Source organism: Haemaphysalis longicornis, unplaced genomic scaffold, assembly GCF_048455015.1.
Source record: "Haemaphysalis longicornis isolate Haplotype H1 unplaced genomic scaffold, Haemaphysalis longicornis Haplotype H1 scaffold_7, whole genome shotgun sequence".
NCBI classification, from domain to species: domain Eukaryota; kingdom Metazoa; phylum Arthropoda; class Arachnida; order Ixodida; family Ixodidae; genus Haemaphysalis; species Haemaphysalis longicornis.
Genome location: NW_027526422.1, coordinates 56,526,954 through 56,548,542, shown reverse-complemented (window position 1 = coordinate 56,548,542; position 21,589 = coordinate 56,526,954). Strand labels below are relative to the sequence as shown.

Sequence of the window (21,589 nt, the reverse complement as noted above, 5' to 3'; positions counted from 1 at the left end):
TGAAGAGTCATAAATGTTTTGGAATTTCCGCCTGCTGTCAGCATATGGGCTCCTACGTGGAGGAGTATGGTTAGAGAAAACGACTGTAATACTTGTTTATACAAAACTCTCCCGGAGCGAACTATAGGGAATTGGATTGCTCGAACGGCTACCTAACAGTGGACAGCTTGTTGAATCCCCTCCGTGGGGTATGTGCTGTCAGCATCCCTATCATCATCATCGTGTACATAATCCTGTCATTAAAGGTCAGAACCCGTTTTCGGTCAGCCATGACACCGAATCCTGCTGCCCGTCTTCTCTTGCCTTAACACAGCTTTATCTCGGGAGGGATCATGGATAACTGTCACAGTCTTAATACAAATAACATGAAGCTGCCGCTCCTAAGCCATTCCGGCACCATCACAAATCTACCGTGGAACGGACAGCCCCATTTTTGCCTGCGAGGATAAAACTAAAGTCCTTCCAGGTTTCATTAGACTAATTAACTGATAATTTTTTTCTAAATCACACATTAGAAACAATCGCGCACCCAATAGGACTGCGCCCGGTCAATGCGCCGCGTATAATATAGAGCATTGCTAGTTTGAAATTCAAACCGCATTTGCCATTTATCTTGCCATTACTCTCCAATTACGTGAATTTCTAATCGGCTCGTTTATCGGGGAAAATTACGGGACATACTGGAGAGAGAGAGAGAGAGAGAGAGAGAGAGAGAGAGAGAGAGAGAGAGAGAGAGAGAGAGAGAGAGAGAGAGAGAGAGAGAGAGAGAGAGAGAGAGAGAGAGAGAGAGAGAGAGAGAGAGAGAGAATAAACTTTTTTTTAGCGACTCAAGTCCGAGCCGCAACGATATTATACGTCCTTGGTGGAGGGAGATGTTCCACAGTCCTCCGAAAATGGCGGGCGGGCTTGGCGGAGGTGCACGGAATGTTTCGATGTGTTCAGCCAACTGGGACCACAGAGCAGCCCGTAGATTGTCGGGGGGAGCGGCTCAGCTTGACCGCGAATATGGAATATCAGAGGGTAGGGTAGGTGGCACTAAATGTGGGAGACGAGGTGGCCCGTGCACATCCTAAGTATGTGTGTTGATTATCACGATAGCCGCCGCATACCTGATATTGCAGATGGCATGGATACTTGTGTATGTAATGCCGGAAGAGATCGCCGGTGAAGTGCAATGTCTGTGTCTGTCCGATGTATGTAGCGTGTCTGCGTGACAGGAATTTCGACAGGGAGAGAAGTGGCCTTCTTGCTGCCTGGAGGTCGCCGAAATGTTTGCGGCGCTGTTTACTGTGCATCGTTCTACGCTCCCTTGGATTGTTGTATTCTTTAGGCCACGGCTGAAGGATGCCCGGGGAATGAGCGTCGTACGCCAGAGAGTGAGCTAGAGCCGTTTACAAAGAGACCTCCGGTAAACGCTTGCCTATTCAAGGTGGTGTCCAAAACACCCCTCGTGGTCCCTCTCCTACGGGTGCTAGTGAAAGCCGAGTGTGGCTAAAAAACTTATACGTCTACGTTAGCCACCACGACCAGCTTGGTTGTACGCGAGGTATTAAAATGCGTTGTCTAGAAAAGCGTTAGAATTCACGTCCCGGCTTCGGCACAGGCAAAGTCGCCGGTAATTCGAGAGATCGCGGTTAGCAGAGCCAAAAATAGAAGCTCGCTCTACAAAACGACGGTCAATGATCGATTGCAGCCGGCTTACCCCGTGTATCATTATCCCAGGGCTCTGCTTAGAACAAGTTGGGGCAAATTCCAGCACGAAGACGCGGAACATTTTCCTGGGAGCAGCTTTGCTTTCAAATGCCGGACCTCAGCGCCAACTTTGATAAATCAGTTGCCGCCAGGAGACAGCCAGAATAGGAGCTAATCTGCGAAGAGCTCGTAGAAGCCTTTCTGAAAACGTACGCGGAACCATTCCTACCGTACGTTATAGCTGTAAGGTATACAGTCTACACCCTGCAATGCTTTTTTCAACTTTTTTTGAAATCTTAAATGCTTGCAGAACGTAGTCACCCAACGCACCCAGTACTTAGATTTGGGGGTCGCAAAGTACCTCAGCCAAAAATTACCGCTCTATGCACTTGCAAACTCGCTCAAAATATTTTCCCCTCTTTCCCAGTCTTGACGTTCTTCGACGGCTCGAATTACGTCACTAAGGCCATGTAACGGCTGTTGTCCGGTTTTCCTTCAGTTGCAGCAATGAACGCTTTTAGATAGCAACTTCAAAAAAAGCCACAAACATAAAGCAGAAACGGAAGACGTATCTGGTGCGACATGCAAATCACGCAGTGCGGCTCCTTAGTGGCGATAACTGTAGCTTTCGCAGTGGTTCCAGACGCAAAGGAAAGAGTGAAAGCGCTTATCTAAAGTGTTGAAGGGTCCCTTTAAAGTCTCTCGGCGAGCTGAAATAAATTAACAAGATTTACCGTTTGTTTCGGTGACGTCGTGCGCTTAGCTTAACCTATTGTTTGTTCACTTGCCTACGGCGCTCGTCAAACGTACGGATGCGTTTGCACAATTGTGTCGCCCATTAGCAAATAAATTAGCATGAAATGGCATATCACTTGGGCCAGGCAATCTGCTGGCATTTAATGCACGCAGCCCGGCGTCATCACGCCTTATGAATATAACAACTCCCGCATAAGGTGCGGCCACCGCAGCAGTAAAGCCCGCGCTTTTTGTGCGCTCCACCTCGCCCGCCTTTGCATTTAGGAGCGAGGATATTCTTCTCAATCTTCCGCCATTCACTCCGCTATCAACGCAATCTGGCGGTCTTCAATGGCGCTAGATGACCCCAACTCGCGTTTCACCTCCTGAACGGCCGTGTTCACCGCGATTCAAGAGAGCACGCGGGCACCGTTCGGCCTTCCGTCTTGGGACGATCAAAATATAAGGCGGGGGGAAAAAAACGCGGGAAAAAAAAAAGACGCGCGCATGTCATTAGCCGTGGGAAGGCCGCACCGCTGGAGGAGCGGCCCCTGGTACCGGAACTGTCCGGTTGACCCACCGCCCGAAGGGCTTAGCAGTGGCGCTCGCTATGCGGGCAGAACGCGCCCACCACGGAGGATGGAAGGAGTCGAAAGGATGCCTTCAAGAGGAGGTGGAGGAGGAGGAAAGGTCGGTCGTCGAACCTTCGGCGGCCGTGGCGTTGTGCCCGCCGTGAACGACGTCGACGGCGGCCTGGATCGGTAACACCCGCGCTGGCTGCTCGAAGCGTGTACGTGCAAACAGCTGCGCGTCGTGGAGGGGGCGGAACGGTGTGCAGGCCACCCGTGCATGTTGCATGAGGGACCGTGGGTGTCCTGCCGATTATCGCGCGGAGCACGCGCCGACAAGGGCCCCACGTCGACGGTGAAAGCGCGAACGTCGGGGAAATGGGTGACGTGCAGTTGTTGCGTGTGAAAGCAGTTTGAGGCCTGTGCACCCGAAAGTTCACGTCCAAGACATTCAGGGTGGAGATCTGAGAACTAGAGAGGCGGGCTGCGAAATATGTTGGTGAAGGCTAGCGCATGTAATCTGCTATAGTATGTATGACCGCCCGACGCCCTTTTCGCGTTTTCCATTTACTGTGAGGAACTCGGGAGAAACCTCATCTTCGTAAGGGAATGGAAGGAGTTTTTTGGAGGAGTTGCACATTCCGAAATCACAATTACCTAATTACCTCGATACATTCGGAATTCCAGTCGTTGCGCTGTATCAAGGTACATTATTCGGTAATAACTCGCTTATTACATGTTTAAAGACATGGATGCCACTTTTCATTGATTTACACTTGATAACATTAAACTGCATTTATTGAGATTTTATAGTAAAAAGAAACTTTCAGAAATTTCTAATGAAGGGTTTCACGATCCCTAGCACTTCAGACCTCTGGATAAATGACACAGTCGTCAGCGAAAAGCTTTAGGTATGAACACATGTTTGTAAGTTGCTAATCTGATCGAAGAAAAGCAAGAGCCCGAGATCAGATCCTCGAGGGACGCCAGAAGTAACGCCGCATAAAGAAGAATTGTAATCATTAGCATTAAAAATGCGTTTGATAATACCGGAAGCACTAACGACAATTTAAAACGAATCGAAGTTAAGCTCACTTTGATTCAAGAACAGGAGGTAGGGGTAATCTGTGCCGAAGGATTAATCAGTAAAACTTCAATCAACAGATCTCCGACTAAAGGCGAAAAATAAATAACTACGAAATGGCAAGAACTAACTCGCACAAAAAAAAAATTCCGAAAACCGGGTGAAGACAACGTAAAGCAGCAAATTATTTTCATGAACACCGACGATATAGGATTAAATGACATGACCTAAAGTGGCATTCTCGTTAATTAAATTAGGAGGGTGTTGCAGAAACATTAAGTGTCACCTGACTTGTGCAGGAGAACCGCCCTCATCAGTTTTCAGTCGTCCAGGAGAACGCAGGCTGAAAAAAAAATATTTGGCAATATTATCGATGAAAAAGTTTCAATTTTTTGTTCAGATGTTCGGCTAAACGAAAATGCAAGTATTTAATTTGTTTTTAGATAACTACTCGATTACGACTGGGCTCATGCACGAAAAGCTTTCCTACTGAATATCAGACTGCATCAGCCATCGCCTACAAAAGGCAATGCACATGTTGAATTCTTCACGATACAACATCTCCCTCGGTGAACAACCCGTCCGCTTTCCCTGCATAATTAAAGTCGCCTTTCATTTCCACCGACCGTCATTTCAAAACTTGTTTGGGCTGGTTTGAAGCACTGAAGGAAGCGGTAGCTGGAACAAAACAAGTCTAGCGGCCGAAAGCTGGCGCATGTACACGCGGCATCAGAAGTTTTGGGGTCGCAGTTTCGAAATGGAATCCAGTTTCTATGGTGGCTGGTGGCTAAACTCCTGCTATGCATATGGGGATGATGCCCCGTGGTATTATGCCTTGCTTAGGGAGAAAAATCAAGGGCTGAGCTGACAGTGACTTCTATTGCAACATCGCGTTCCGGAATATTTTGACACCGGGCGTACTTTTGTGCAACGCGACGATAAACCGCAACCTGTCTTGGTTGTTTGACAGCCTGGCCTGTCGAAAAGAAATCGTTTTTTTTTTTTTTTATTGAGCAGCCTTTTCAGGGATGGCGTAAACCAAGGACTCAAGGACCGCTCAACAGACTCGCTCTTAGCCTCTATTCTTGTGTGCCATGCAGCTCTGTGATTGTGCTCGATTCAGTGCTCAAAGAGTGTCCCTCGCAGTGGCTTTGGGACTGCCGCTTTCCTTGGTCATGCAGCTAACAGACGTTTTAGGACCATGGGCTTGTCCCAAACGTGCTTTACGGGCTACCAAAGCTCTGATAGAGTACCTGCAACACACAGGTCTAGACCAGTCGCTGTGAATAGCTCACCGTCTCTGTGCACATCAAGTTCTTAAACATCATCGCCATCATCTTCATCACGTCATGAACTGGCGTAGCAAGATAGGCATTTTAGCCCAGCTAACATCGTCAGACTTCATTAAAGGCCTCTCTCTCTCTCTCTCTCTCTCTCTCTCTCTCTCTCTCTCTCTCTCTCTCTCTCTCTCTCTCTCTCTCTCTCTCTCTCTCTCTCTCTCTCTCTCTCTCTCTCTCTCTCTCTCTCTCTCTCTCTTTCTCTCTCTCTCTCTCTCCCAATATTGACTGTGCACATTAGCGCAGGCACACAGGATAATCCTTATTTAATGCTACTTTGGTATATTTCAAAGAGGACCGGGCAGAAACAGGTCGGCTTTACTGTCCAACCAGAGCACCTCCCTCCCTCCCTTCTTCTCTTTCACGCAAAGGCACCCAAAAGAGGTTGGGAGCCTTGTTCTTCATCGCAGCATCCTGAATGCTCCGCACTTTTAAAGCTAAGCTCTAGTGTTCTCTCTGATGGCGTATGTAACGCCAATACGCCCTGCAGGAAAGCCAACTCTCTGACGATGACGACGGATGAACGTGGCTGAATTTTGAAAGAAATAAACGCTGCAGTGGCTGGAATCGAATCCGGGTCCCCCGCGCCTACCCGATTGCTCTATATCGACATGGTCGAAACTCAGTCCATATTCAGACGACAACCACAGTATCCCTCACGAGAAAGATTCGCGCCCAAACATCGTCGGCGTTAGACGGACGGGTGCATGTATTTTCTTAAAATATTTGAGGTGAAGCGGCCGTTGGAATAATAAAAAGTTTTTTTCTCGTTTAAGCTAAAAAAATAGGAGGTTTTTCGAAACTTCATCATCACGTAAGCTTCCTTGCGCTACACATTATTGAAGCGTGACCGTGGGCTTTTAGAAAACGGCAGTCTTGAACAGTCTCAGGTTCATCATTTATGAGGTCATTTATTATTTACTAAAACCACGAAAGTGTGCGCAGTTGGCGCAGCTTGAAGCAAAACTTAACTGTATACAAATAACACTCTTTCAGTATAGATACGGGATATTCTAAACTACTCCTGTTGCAGTGCAACGCGGAGTTCAGGAACCGATAGGTACGTGCCAACTTCGTCCAATCCCCTCGAGCTTTGTGTTCGCCGTCTGCAGGGGTCGCCCCCACGGACGACCTCATTCAATGCACAGCCGTGTCGCGGTTCTCCGCCCGTCGAAGCGCACGCGAGTCGCTTCACCTTCCTCGTTCTCGGGGCGTCACGTTCGCATCGTCGTCGTTCTGCATGATGGAACGTTATCTGTCGTTCGCTTTCTCTTTCATCTCTCCGCACTTTCTCGGCTGCGAATTTTGATCCCGTCTCTGGATACGGCTCCTGGGCGACTCCCGTATCGCCCGCCGGTCTTTCCCCGAACGGGGGACTGCTTCGCTCGGCCTTTCTAATTCTGTCTGTGCCGCGCTAGTCCCAAGATAGCGCTATTCGCGCCATTGGATCCTCGGGATAACGAGTGCCTCTTGTGACGACGAGCATCGCAAAAACATTTCGTTCTCCCGCAGGCGCTGTTCTCTTGTAAGTGCAGTCTGAAGCGCTCCTACGTTTCATTCCTGGGGTTTCACCTGAAGTGCACCCGATTACACTTTTGGTTTGACAGGACTAGGACGGAAAAACTAGTTTCACTAACTAAAGGCTGTTCAGCGACCTTAGGTAAAACCAATCGCGTATCGTGCAAGGAGGAACTACTCCGGCACGAGAGGTCCTTTTTTACAGCGGAGCTGTTTAGCTGGCCGTAATGTGTGGTGCGTAACATGTTAAAAATACCAAGAAAATGCAGAGCACTCGGGAGCACGTTCCTCGCGGCCACCGCCGAGCGTCCCCGGCCCGTGCAGTGGCTTTAGCCAAAAAAACAGCCTGGCGAGAACCACAAGGAGCGAGAACATGCCGAGGAGCGAGCAAATTCCGAGCGCTCAGGAGCGCGTGCCTCGCGGCGACTGCCCAGCGTCCCCGGCTCGCACAGTGGTTATGTCAGACAACTTGCAAGTCCGGCTCCCTTGATTTGATGATCAGGAGCTGGTGGAAATATACAATGGTGAGAATGAGCTTGGAGAACACTTGCCCACTCTCCCACTCTAAAATCACAGCAGGAATACCGCAAAAACTTAAGAAGAATTCCTGTCGTACGACAAAAAAACTTCGTTGTGACAACAGAAGTCCTGTTGTTGCGACAAATTCACCCGTTGTTACGACTCACACTTCTGTGGTAACGACAAAGTCAATTTTCTCAACGACAAACATTCCTGCAGTCACAACAGAACTGGCATTTACGCTACTCTTCACAACGGGCAATAACATTCAAAGCATGCGCAACTGCTGATGGAACATCAGGATCACGACAAGACCGGAATTCGGCACGACGGAACATCAACATCAGGACAGTAATACGACACACGACAGAACATCAGAATCACGACACGGCAAGAGTACGACAAGACGACAGTACGACACCCGCAAATACGACAAACTACAGAAATGGTTCTTGTGGTCTTTTTCGACTGGGCTATGTAATGGTTGCCACGAGGAACACGACGATATCAATGAATATAACGATGACTACTACTACAGCAGTGAAAAGCGATGACGGAACATGTAAATAAACAATTTCAAACTTCTGCAAATGCGTAGTGGTGTGTCCTTCACTACTAACGTAGAAAGAACTCCTGCAGCTTCGCTACGGTTCAAGCCTTGCGCAACTTAGTGAGAGGTTCCCCAGTTTTTAGTCCCTGAGATCAATGGCGTGTCCAGTGTGGTTCGCTGGGTACAGCCGTGACGGTTTCGGGAATTTTGCTCACTATAACTGCCCTAGAAGTGCCAATAAAGTATAAGTTGTGAACAGGCATCGCTTCTGACAAAGAACAGCCGCGAGGTATACAGCCCTGAGTCGGCAGCAAGTGTACCAAAGAAACTATTAATGTTATATGTACTTCCTTAAGGCTGTAACATCTCACGATAAAATTCTTTGTACAACATCCATGGCACTATAGCTGTGGTGCGTTTTTAAGAAGCGGAGTTGACGCGGCCTTTGTTCTGGTTAAGTATTTTATTTTTCCTCTTAAAAAGATGCCTCTTGCCCATGTTATATCATCGTGCTGTTTTGTTATCTATTTAGTTTCTTTTTCGTCCGTGCTCAGGTGACAACTTACCCCAGCTTCGTTTTTCCCCGTTGTCTGCAAGAAACGAGGGTATCGACGGGGAGCTTCAGGTCTCGGAATTCAATAACTTATCTAGTTCCGGCTGCGAATTAAACCGTGTTTAACGGGTCCAAATTTGAAACGGACCAGCGGCGTTCCACATACAAGTCCCTAGCCGATCGATACGGATGCGTGCATTCGGCACTAAGCAGAGACGAAAAAAAGGGACAAAAAGAAAAAAAAAAGAACCGTGCACGGCAGGGAAACCACTGCGAAGCGGCGGCACGCGCGCGTACCTGTCTCGGGGAAAGGTAAGGTTGTTTGTTGCGCAGGCCCTCGACGCCCTTCTTGAAACGCGCTCTTTAAAAAGACTCCGAATGCGGGCGTAACTGGGGCGCGAGAGAGAATCGGGCGAGATTACGTCTAAGAAGCCGGCGGAATGAGAAAAAAAAAAAAAAAAAGGCCGAGTGCGGAGAGCGCTTGCACGGATGCGATGTTCGTGCCTTTTTGTTTGGCTGTGAATTCGCCCTGCGGCTGGGCGCTTTTTGTTGTGTGTGTGTGGGTGTGTTTGTGTGCGCGTGTGTTTTCCTCGAACACGTTCCTGTTAGATAACGCCAGCGGACCCGAACCGAAACTTCGCTTGGGAAAAGAGCGGCGGCGTCTTTCACGTGGGGAGCGCTTCTAAAGCCAGCTCTCGTGCCCCTGCGTATATGGCTGCGCTCGGAGAACTGGTTCGAAACGTTCGAAGATAGGTTGCGCTGTGCGCGGAATGTCAGCCCTGAGCCGCGTGAGGGTGCGAGGGCTGGAAGGATTAACTCATCGGCCCAGGAGGGGGAGTGAACCGATGAATGCTGTTCATCGCTAAGGTATCAGACACTGCGCCCTCTTTGCGCTCCGCATCGAGCACAGCGGCCGTGCCTGCTCAGCGTAAAAACCGCGCTACCACGTCCCAGCCAACATTTTCAAACAAATACGGCGACAATGATCAAGCAGAAAAAAATTGCCCATAAACAACATGAGATCCAACACTTAAGCGGCCATCAATGGCCGTCGCATTCCAAACCTTGGTGATGTGTTCTCTTTAGCATACACTCTTAAAAAAAAGGTCGGAGCATTCACTAATGGAATACTAACAAGTTACTTGTCCCAGTATACACTAGGTACTTAGTAACTGGAGGTAGTAAATGTAGCACTTGTCAAAATTACTAACCGAAGCAGGCAGTAAGCACCACTACCCCCACTAGTAAAGTCCCAGCGATAGCACTTTTCTGAGCTGCACGCGTTTACTAACTGGCCATGCACAACCTAGTCATAAGCACGACCTTAATCTAGTGCTACCACTTCCTACACTCAGTTAATTTACTAACCATGCCGTTGTTAGTGCCAGAGCCTACGTACAAAACCGCGGGGTAGTAAGGGTCGTAAGGAGTTAGTAAATACGGCCGTTACTACCATTTTACGACCTTTTTTATTAAGAGTGTATATGTTGCTGAACTTGGCTTTAGCACTACAACATACCTCGGAAAAGTTGGCGCGGCTCACTCAAACTGACTCACAAATTTATTTTCGAATCTCCAATCACTCAAAATCAGACTCATGGCTGATCAGCACATCTGGGCTCACTCGAAATCCAACTCACATTGAGCTCAAAACTCAGAACTCACTCGGACTCAAAACCCAAAATGTACTAAAACTCAAAATGGACTCAGAACTCACTCCATCTCAGGCGTACTCGAACTCAGTCGGGCTGGAACTCACTCAAGCTCAAACTCACGCGTGAGTTTGAGTTCAAATGAGACTGAGTGAGTGAACTCATGAGTGAGTCCGCCGATCTCTGCACTACAGGCGTAAGGCCTGGTTCAGACTTGCCGCAACTGTCGTAATAACTTCAAAGAATGGCGTAATTTCACGCTCAGCTAACCGAACTGCGTGACACGCCGTTTTTTTTTTTTTTTTTACGTCCATAGATCACGATATGGTTTTTGCGTCGGTAGTCTGAACATAGCCTAACCCGCGACGCTCCAGACTAAAATAGCCGCTGTCGCGAAAGTGGATGCTTTCAAATAACACAGCCTCCGTATCGGTTGACGCAATCAAGCTTGAAGTTGCGTGAGGGCGGCATTCTTGCTTCTCGTACATCCGCTATGTCGTGGATGTCCTTTTCACGGCGTCTCCCTCCTCCGGAACAATTACTTCTTTTATGAACTTGTGAAACACCTAGGGCGTTTCTTCGCTTCCCTTTGTTCTAGTTCGTTTTATCACGCCGATAACGCTCGGTGACCTGTTGCATCTTTCTGGTGGTCGCCTCGTCCATAGTCGCACGGAACAAACGACGCTGTTTCACTTACTTTCTCTTCCCCCGCAAGCAACTCTTTCTTAACGCCTGAACGGAGCACGACTGTCCGGTCGCGTAAGCGCTCGTGCAGGGTTGGAGGTCGCAACCCGACCGCGCGGCGCTTCCTGTCATCATCATTTTTCCTCGCCATCGGCGTCGCAGCTGCCGAGGTCTTCGTGACCCGGCGGCTTCAGGCAGTGGAGCGGACAAGAGGCGATGTGACGCCGCTTTCCCGACGAGAGGGCCTCACGCGAAAGCTGGCCGCACGTGAAACCGGATTAAAGTGTTCGCCTGCATAAGCACCCATTAGTGCGAGCCGACATTACTGTAGGACTCTGTGCTTCCCTTCAACGACACGTTGTCTCTTGGACAGTTATGATTAGATGTGTATGAACTCCATGGATCTGTTTTAACGCTAATGACTTTACGACAGTCTGCAAGCTGTCAAGCGGCCAGCTTGATTTATTGAGCAAGCGAGGGTAAGAAACCAGCAGAGATCAGTACGACTCGTACTTGCCGACGCGATTGGAGTGACGCGGAGATCCAGTCGTGTCGCAGATCGAGCTACACCACGGTCGGGCGGTGATCTGATCATACTTTGCCCTGTATATGGCAGCGGTTCACCGATTGTTTAGGCACGCGTTGCTAATAGCACTACCGGTCGTCGAATGTGCTCCGAGCTTGACCATGATTCAGTCTTTCTTCTAAGAACTTTGTCGGTCGCGTAGATTTAATTTTCGTCTGCCGCAACCAATGTCTGCCTACTTTTTTATTACCGCATTAGATATGTATCTGGTAAACTAGACATTATGCCTGTACGCACACACGAGAGCCCATGTATAGCTTTAGCTCCGTGTCCATCGCTAGTAGGCGCGTCAGCGCGGGTTTCGCTCCCCGCTGGGAAGGGGTCATTTGAGATGAATGCGAAATATTGAAATACCCATGTACAAGATATTTAAGAGCACCCTATAAAGGAGCCCCGAGCGGTCTAAAGTAACGAATTACACGTACCGCCCGTACGAGAATAGGAGAGGGAGCAAAATGTGGTTGGTTAAATGGAGGCCCTTCACTAGGGTGCAAAGTGAGAGACGTGTACCACGCGCACACACAGACGCACGCACGCGCGCTCATGCACACAGACAGACAGACAGACAGACAGACAGACAGACAGACAGACCGCGGGGCGCACAACCAAGCTTCAAATAGCCGTTCTCGGCCTTTCGCGTTAATTATTCGCTAGTCGTATGCAGGAGTATTTGATGAATGAAGCAGTTGACGTATAGGTCAGATGAACGGTACGCGCCTTGTTTCTTTTCATTTTTAGGTGGGAACATACAGCAACTAAGACACCCAGATTTCCAGACAAACGCGCCGAAAGCGTTGACAGGCCGTGCCCTTGCTTTTCACGGAGTTCTCCCGTCTCTTGAACTCGCCGAGTCCCGTGCCTCATTCTCACTGCTGCCTGCCTGCCCCGAGCCTTCCGTGTGTTGTTCCTCCTACCGATCTGGCCGGCGATCTTCCTCTCCCGCGGGCAGCCTTCTTCCCAGGGACCACGCCTTCGGACGCCGCAAGAGCAGCGACTCCGGCGCTTCTGCAATGCCCGCCGTCTCTGTATCGGCTTTCATCTTCGGGCCGCGCGCCTCCTCGCCCCGCGATCATTTCCCTCCCTCCGTCCGAATCCTTGCAACGCGTGTTCGTTCGGCTTCCCATTCGCCTTTGCAAAGCAGCGTTCGCTGAGCGACGTCCCGCGGAGGTACGTACTCCTCAGTAGGCCTCGCCGTATGCGGCCTCTCTTTTGCCTGCTTCTGTATACTTTGCGTTTCTGACCCGTGAGCGGACGTTGTTTGTCTTTTGCGTAAACAACTCGAGGTGTCAAAACTAGCCCGACTGGGCCCCGAGAAACTAAAGTGCTATTTGTGTTCGGGCAACTGCCCCCTCCTTGATTGTTGGTAACCGTGTTTAGTAATACGAGCCACGAATAACGATGGGAGTAATATTATGGACAGGAAACGAGCTTCCTGAATCAGGGAACAAACTCGAGTGGATGATGTCATAGTTCAAATAAAGAAAAAGGAATGGACTCGGGCTAGCCTTGTAGTGAGGCGAAATGACAACCGGTGGACCAACAGGATAGCAGAATGGATACGGAGGGACGGGTCAAGAAAAAAGGGGAAGGCCAATAACTCGACGGAGAGACGAAATTAGGAAGTTCGGAGGCAAAAAGTGGACCCGAGTAGCGCAGGACAGGAGTGGTTGGAAGTTAATGGAAGAGGCCTTCGTCCTGCAGTAGACCTGCGTAGGCTGTTGATGATAATGAATATGATGATTGTTCAGTAATGCACGGACGTTGACATGAATGTCGCGGTACGTTGACCGCAGCTACACACACCTTTTAGGATACGCGTTCATTATCACGTCGCTAAGGCTATGTTCAGACTTTCGACGCGAAAGCCATATTGGGATCTATGGACGTAAAAAAACGGCATGTCACGCAGTTCGGTTGGCTGAGACATGAAATGACGTCATTCTTTAAAGATATTACGACATTTGTGGCAACAGTCTGAACCCGGCCTAATGCGGCAAATTTTGGTGTGAGCTGGCGATGTGTGGTTAATCTTGCGGGATACTTATTCAATGCGTCAGCCTCACAAAGCTCGTGTCACCTGTTTTCCTGTGCAAGTTTTCCGCGCGCCTTGTCATCGTAGATTTTAAAAATGAACGTTCCAGCCGGCTTCAACTTCTCTGTTGGTGTAATATTGTTAGCCGCGATACCCCGTCTTTGTCAAGAACACTACGTTTTAAGTTTAAATTTAGCGATATATCTACATACATACCCTGTCGACGCTCCTAACTGTTCCACCCTTACGCATAGCACACAGTTGCAACTCACTACCCCCCTCCCATTTTTTTCTTATAGCAAATTAGACAACATTGGTTTTGTGTTTTTCCTACAACAAAATGAAACTCACGTTCGAAAGCAAAATATATAAAAAAGACGTAAAATAAGGAGAGGCATTCCAGACATCATGGTTCTCATCATGGTGCGGAGTAGATGTTATTTTGGACCCGGTAAAGAGGTGTTCTGTGGAGTGAAGGAAAGCAGTGTTAAGAGCTGAGATTTCTCTTCAAGAAACAGGTAATAAAACGTTACATTTGCTTGAAGTTTGATCGCCAACAAGCGGGTGGTTGTAACAATCAAATCCGCCTAACACAAAAGAGTCCAAAGACAACTGAACACTTATCGGTTGTGAATGCCAAATAATGAATGTCCAGTCGAACGCCCGAAACGCCTTGCTTCCGCCTCGTGTCGTCGAAGGGCTTTGTAATAACGCCGCTTGGGACCCTTTGCATCGCGATCCGCATTAACGCTTTCGAATGGCTTCGATCTGTCTTCTTCGCCTTGCGCCGCTGTTCGTTCCCGCCTCTGTGCAATGCCAGTGTTGACAACGATTCCAAATTTAACTGCTTTTCTGTTTAATCGTTCGCTCGCGCACTTCTGCTTTTTTTTTATCTGCGGTGTGTTGGCATGGACGACCACCTATTGCTACTGCCGGGTTTAATATCACGCTATGAAATGTCTCGCGGTATGGCAAGCCTTGTGAAGGCGCTGTTTTCTTTCTTTCTTTTTTTTTGTCTTTTTTAAAGCGAATGCTTTTTGAGTAGGACGGAAGGCGTTCTAACAAAAAAGGCTAATGCATTTCTCCATAGACCGCTTGGCTCACCGCCAAGCTCCGATAAGACGTCTGGACACACGGCGCGTGCGCGAAACCTGGATTCCATTGTGTCAAAACGGTTACGGGAACATCGCGAAAAAGGAACACGGTTGTAGAACAGACAATGTAGTCCTCGATTGTGAAGGAGTACAATACTATACATTTACCTCATAAACCACGTATCGGTACACATTTAGATCGCTCGTCGTTACGTTTACCTAGCGCGCGAAAAATCGTCGCGCGGGTTCGTTCTTCTATTGCGATTTGGTTTGTTGAAGGTTTGACGATCGATTGGACGCACTTTCACCGAAGGTTGGACGTACTTTTAGCTGTCGCACTTCTCTCAACTTTGTTTAGGGACAAATGGGTTAATTTAGCGCAGTGGACCATTTAAGGCTTCCGGCTTAAAACATTTTGTCGTATATATAGCGACGGAGTATTCCGGATACAGATCAGCTCCAGTCAGAGCGCGAGCAGCTGCTTCACTCTAGCATCCGATCGCAACTCCGCTTGAAAGAAATCATATCAGTCGGGTGCAGCGACATGTTTCATACTTCGCTCTTGGAAACAAAAGTAGACCCGGACTCCTCCAACTGAAGCAACTACCTGTACCACATAACCGGTCCTCTTTATTCTATTTCCAATGCTGTTCGTTCGCATCAGCTGAAAAAGAGCGCGCGCGCTTCCATTTTACCCTCCACCTCCCACCCCACTCGACGGGATGTTGTTATCGCACCGGAGCAGCGAGTAGCGGGTTCGCTTCGTGTGTTTATGCAACTCGCTGAAGCGTGACGTACTATTAATACAACTAGTTTGAGGAGGTAATTGAAAAGAACGTCGAAGCAAAAAACTGCCCTAGCAGGTTGGGAAGCGACGTAAACGCGTTATTGCGACTGAGCCACAGGAAACGGTGGCTACACCGTGAAGTGTCGTTAGCTGTTTTAATACTTTGGCCTACTTGAATCTTCTTTCTCGCACACTTGGCTTCTTTTTTGTGTTACTGCAGTGATGTGTGAAAAAATAAAAGATAGCAGTGTGTTTTGCTCTGTGTTCGCCATTCTGTAGTCATGCTGGTTTTTTACACATTTTTTTCTTGTTTTTCAGCGTTTCTTTCCTTGTACCGAATGTTGTTAACACCCGCACACTGCCTTCACTCGCAGCCTTGTCAAGAGAGGTGGTACCCAGTTGATCAAGCTGACATGGAATCAGCTTTTTATCCCTTCTCCCTGCGTTTACCGCCTACGCAAAAATTCAAAATGAACTAAATTTGAATGCGAATTTGTAGTACTGCTGGAACATTCAAACTTCCCGCGTTAACCAGAGTGTTCTTTCGCCCTTTTCGCAGCGCCCGAGCGCCGTCGTTCGTCGGACGAGTTCGTGCTGGTGTCGTCTGCCTCGTCGTCGTCGTCGGACGGAGCCTCGGCGGGCGGGGCCAGCTCGACCGAGGACGAGAAGCCCAGCTTCCTCAACGTGCAGCTGCGCCACGTCGAGAAGGCGCCCCCGCTCAACGTCGTCTTCCAGACCCGCGGCGGAGGAGCAGGAGCAGGAGTGGGGGCAGAGCTGGCGGCGGCGGCGCCCGTGGTTGCCCCTGCGAGGTCGGCTTCCCCCACGCTCACGTGGAAGAGTCACCGCGAGGACCACCAGCCGCACCGGCTCGCCTCTGCTTCCAGGGACAGGACGGATGGAAGGACTAGGGTGCGCATGCGCGCTGTCCCGCCGTGCACACGTGTTGGGGCAACAATGATAGCCATTCCGGGCGTGTTTCAGCGCTGTGCTCACGAACTGCAAGTCAGTGAGAGAATGTGGGACAGATCTATGAGCTTTTTTATCTTTTATTTCCCTGTCCAGAAGATCTGTGCAGTCCCGGATTGCGCTCGCAATCGAATTTCTTGAGAGCGAAAACGCGAGGCTGCCCTAGGGCAGTTATGGTCAGTCCAAAACAACGAGTACAAGGTTCCCTACCATTTAACAAAAAAAAAAAAAAAAAAATGGGCGTTGGGTGATGGGGACAGCGGCTACTTTTGAGGTGCATTAGCTTTGTCTGCTTCGCTCGCTCTGTGCTGTATACGCTTGTTACTGTTTCCCTTTCTTCGTGCAGCAACTTCGTGGTTCCTAGTCGTATTTGCCAAGTTTTAAATGTTTTTTTTTTAAATTAATTAGTAAGAGCTGGAAAAACGCCTTATACACGCATAATATTTTTTGCCTGAAGATTTTAAAACGTAGTTAAAATCTTTAAGATACCAACTAATTTCTTTGGAGCATCGGGTTCACCACAATTATTAACTGACATCGACCATGAATGTTTATAACAACAACAAAAGCATATAACGAAACGTCGTTGTTGTTTTTATAAACTTTCATAGTCGGTGTCAGTGTTTAGTTGTTGTCATGTATTTTCCCGACCACACTGGCTTCCGCCCACCTCTTCATTCCAGCTTCGTGTTAACGTACCGTGTACGTGCTTTTCCGTGCTGTGTACTTCAAATATCCCCCTACTAAGCCTTAATCCAGCTTCGCTTATATGGCTAAATTGTGGCGGAAAAGCTTCGAACATGTTGTGCCCCGTGCGCTGTTTGCGAAGATTTACAAAGTGATCCAGCGAGCCGGCGACCACGAACGAATCCAGCGAGCATTTTGATTGTATTAACTACGCCGACTCTGCAGAAGACCCGCAGAGTCGGCGTGGTTAATATAGTCAAAATGCTCGCTGGATTCGTTCATCCCGAAAACGTATGAGGTGTTTTTTTTTTTCCGAAAGGAGCCAGATCCACCTAACGCGAATTTGAGAAACAAGCGTAAGTTTGTTACCGGACCTAGATGCAACGCCGTCAAAATTATTATATGATATATTTTACGCGTCAGCTAGAGAAGCTTATGGCCACAAGTCATTAAAAATTAAGAATTTGAGCAATATCTCTGATAAGTTTGTATTTGGCTAATATTGAATAGAAGCACTCAAACTGATGTGGCGTTTTTATGACAACTCTATGTAAATTGACTTTAAAGCATCGTGCGATTTAGTTTGGTGGAAGAGTCATTAAAAATATGCAACAGAGTCTCAAGAACAGTATAAATATGCATGGAGAGCAGGTGAGTCCTCCTGGCACCATTAGCAGGTCTTTTCGAATTCTTCCCTAGGATAATTATCTTGGGCACGTATCAAGGCACTAATGAGCTCTTCATTGCTTTGCATTGAATCTCCAAAATGCTTCACAAGAAGGCTGCTCACGATGAAGTGGTTCAGCTTGATGAAGTGGTTCGTACTCTCAGAGCAGGATTTTCCAGGGCTTGTAAGCGGCGGCGATTTCGTAAAGTACTGAAACGATAAGTACGGGTGTAAAAAGTAAATATAACCAGAGTTTGTTTTGTAGGAACGCGGGAGACGAAAAGAAATCCTTGTTTCACATCTCTGTGTCATTTCGTTCACTTCTTCCGTTCACTTCGTCGTTGACAGATCTTTACCCGATCTCCTAATTGCCGTCTGAATCCACAATAAGCCAGCTCCGAAAAGCAAAAAAACAAACACTTCCGAAAACACCCACGAAACAATCTGAACACTCAAGCCAAAAGCAAACTTCCATTGGGCAAATGCATTTGGCTCATTTTGATCCGCGAAACAGAGGGATCTGGCTCATTTAAGATACGAACTACGATCTGTGTACACGTTTTCAGGGCGTTATCTCAGCTGTTTTCTAAGTGGCCGAATTTTTCTTGTCACTGCAGCTTTATCCGATTCAGTTTCGGTTTCTGGAACTGGTTCATTTCGAAAAAAAAAACTTGTTATATAATTTGGTGGAGATGCTGTTGTCGCAGCGTCTCTTTATTGTTTTCCTAGGCCGTGTCGGAGTCGCGGGCCGTAGCCGAGTTCCTGACACCCAAGCGCGTTGAGCTCATCGAGTCCCCGCCCCCCGCCAAGACGGACGGGGCCCCGGCTCACTCGCGAAGAAGCCCAACTAGAACCGCTTTCTCCGACCATGGTGAGCCCGCTACGAGGAATTAGATTAACGATAGTGTGTTTTTAAAAAAACAAAGGTTTATTCTCAAAATGAACTCAGTCCAAAACTGCTTCAACACCCGTGCAAAGACGTACAGGCGGGAATAAAAGAAATGCGAACAATGGAGCGCACAGCCTCCGACGCAAAGGCGCCGCGCCTCAAAATAAATTACCGGCGTCGCTTCTTGATCGAGCACTTCCCCTGAGAGTAGGTCACATTCTCAAAAGCATGTAAGAACTGCGCGTGTGTGCAGTTAACGGTCTTTGCAATCAGACAGGTACACAACGTTGGAGGCTGTGCGCTCCATTGTTTGATTTGTTTCAATCCCCCCTGTACACTTGTACCGATGATAAACCGGACACCTGGACTGTATTCGGGAACAGGCATGCGCGTACTTCAGGATGTAACTATTAACAGCCAGTCTATTTCTTTAGGGGCTAAGCCACTTAGAGGCTGGGGCTGTGGGCGTCTCCTGTCGTCGTCGTCGTCGTAATCGTCGCCTCATGTAGTGAAGGTACCAAAACACCGGTACACTAGTTTACGCCTTGCGCTAGAAAGCTTCGGGCTCCAAAGACAAAAGACTTTTACAGCAAAGCTGTATACCTGTATCACCAACGGTTTCATCTCCGCTGGCGAAAACGCCAAGGCGCCAAGGATACAGTTATACACTGCATGCTTCACCCCTCCCCTGGTTCACAATTGTGGAAATGGCCCGGGTTTTTTTTTTTAATTTAAGCTGCGAAAGTAGGACACACACGAACCAGCGTAATAAGATTTGCGGAGCTTTCTTATATTTCTCTAAATCGCACATTCTCTATGCACCTAAATGTTTGATACCATGTGCAAGCAGCAAACGCGCGCACGCAACCCAAGGCATCCGATGGCTGCTGTGAGTTTTTTGGGGCCAGTACGGCCGTGAAATATGCCCGATGACAAGTGGTCGATTTTGGGCCAAAGCTTTAAAATACGACACATAATGTTGGCGCCTGCAATATTACCGGACGCTTCCACAAGCGCGTAGTTCGAAGTACAAAAATATATCTGCCATATCGCAAACGTGCAACTCTTCCAAATGAAAGGACAACATAACACGCTCCTACATAAGAAGCTCACTGTACCCAACCCAATGGCACACTCCTCAAAGTAGCACGTGACCATCGGCAAGGAATTAAGAGCTTGGAGTTCTATCGCAAGCCGCCGCTTTGAAGCAGCGCGAGCAGTATGATCGATGGCTCCAGCGGAAGGGGGGGGGGGGGGGAGGAAAAACTTTATTCGACTGAAGAGCTGGTAGGTTGGTGGGGTCCTTAGTCCAGGACGCCGTTTGAGGCCAGTTGCATTGCGCACCGCCCGCTTCTGCATGCATTCGCCCATATTCAGGGACAGGTGCGCGCGCAGGACCGCGGGCTGGCGCCGGCGCCGCGTCGGCGCTCCGTCGCAGCTCGAGCGTCCAGATGCGCAGCCGCGACGCCGTGTCCACGGGCCGGGCATCGCCGTGGGACCAGACCGACTCGGCGGCCACGCCCTCGTGGGTGATGGAGGCCGAGCGCAAGAAGAAGAGCGGCATCGACTGGGCCCGCCTCGGTGAGCACTGTACTGTGAACCACCGAAAGGAGCCAGAAAGAAACCGCCGGTGGAATATCAAAGCTGGTTGTCGAATCACGTGGAGGGGAATCGGTTAAGTAGATGCGTAGCATTTTGTCGGTACAATTTCCTCTACTCTTCCGTAAACCTAGGTAACAGGATGGATTTAGGAGAGGCTGCTGAACAACTAATCACATTGATGTCATTGATGAAGCAATATGGAACCCGAGGAGTGTAATAAACCCCTTTATATGGCATTTAAGAATTACGAAATAGCAATTGATTTTTCAGACACCACTGCGTTATGTGTATTTGAAGCATTGAAATCGAGGGTATAGAGGAGAGACAGAGAAAGTTTTATTGTTTAGATCCTTCCCCAATTAACTGCTGCTTGAGCATTTGTTCAAATTTCCCTACGTACTTACGTACGCGTATGTGTAGGTTAGATACACTCATATCTTTCATGTTAACGTTGTTCCACCCAAAATTCTTGCATGTACTGACCGCCTCCTGAGCCAGCGGAGTTGCCAGTGATGAACATATTCCCGCACATTCCTCCTCTCCTGTCTTCCCGCAGACAAGTCGCTATCTCAGTCCGGCACCAAGTACCTGCCGGCCAACCTTTCGAGCGAATGCCTTCACCAGCCCGCTTCGTCCCGTGAAGCTGTGCCTGACTGGCTGAAGGAGATTCGAAAGAAAAAAGAGGAGGACGCCGCCCTGCGGCTGTCTAGGAGTTCAGGTGCGTCGACACTGTATATACACACCTGGTCGTGCCACCCGTGATAGATGTGTCTTGAGTCAGCCGGGTGATGCTTCTAGAAAACGCTTTGAACGGGTGGTGGGTACCCTATTTATCAGTCATTGGTGACAGATCACCAGCTGTTAACTGACTGCTGACGTACCTGAAAGCAGAGACCCCTCCCATTGATCTGCTTCTTCATGGGCCCTGACTACTATAGGCGACTTCGGCGCCCCACCATTGACTCATTTTAAGTTTACGGCAGTGATCCATCAAAAGGCGAGTGGGAAACACAGTGTGTTCTTTGTGATCATAACGATTACCTCGATTAAACGAGCTTATACGTGGAATTGCTTGGGTTTTGGGTTTTGGGTTCATATCGACTTTAAAATTCAGTTTCAACGAAAACCACCGGACTTAGGAAAGAAACACGGACACAGGGCTGACTATCAACTGAGTTTACTAACGAAAAAGGGGAACATATATACATGAAACATTGCACAACTTTGGCACAGCACGACACTCTTATTCCCGAGATTAGTTAACAGGATAATCGCTAAGCAGCTCCAGTTCTTTATCTCTCAGAGCCACGGAAGCTGGGCTGACGCACGTGAGGCCATCAGCAAGAAAGATGACACGTGCCTCAGCGCAGCTTCCGTAGCTCTGAC

The 21,589-nt window shown here is 48.6% G+C and overlaps 1 protein-coding gene across 3 annotated transcripts in view; it reads left to right on the top strand.

The window, feature by feature from the left end:
* Window positions 1-21,589, top strand: part of LOC144145708 (uncharacterized) — a 183,868-nt gene that overhangs the window by 143,400 nt on the left and 18,879 nt on the right. For 2 of the 3 annotated variants that reach the window (XM_077677394.1, XM_077677393.1), the window contains exons 8-11: window positions 15,952-16,301; window positions 18,442-18,583; window positions 19,985-20,182; window positions 20,760-20,921. In XM_077677394.1, coding sequence (XP_077533520.1) covers window positions 15,952-16,301; window positions 18,442-18,583; window positions 19,985-20,182; window positions 20,760-20,921 — 852 coding nt within the window. The remainder of the gene's footprint in view (window positions 1-15,951; window positions 16,302-18,441; window positions 18,584-19,984; window positions 20,183-20,759; window positions 20,922-21,589) is intronic. The other variant, XM_077677392.1, reaches the window with a different exon arrangement.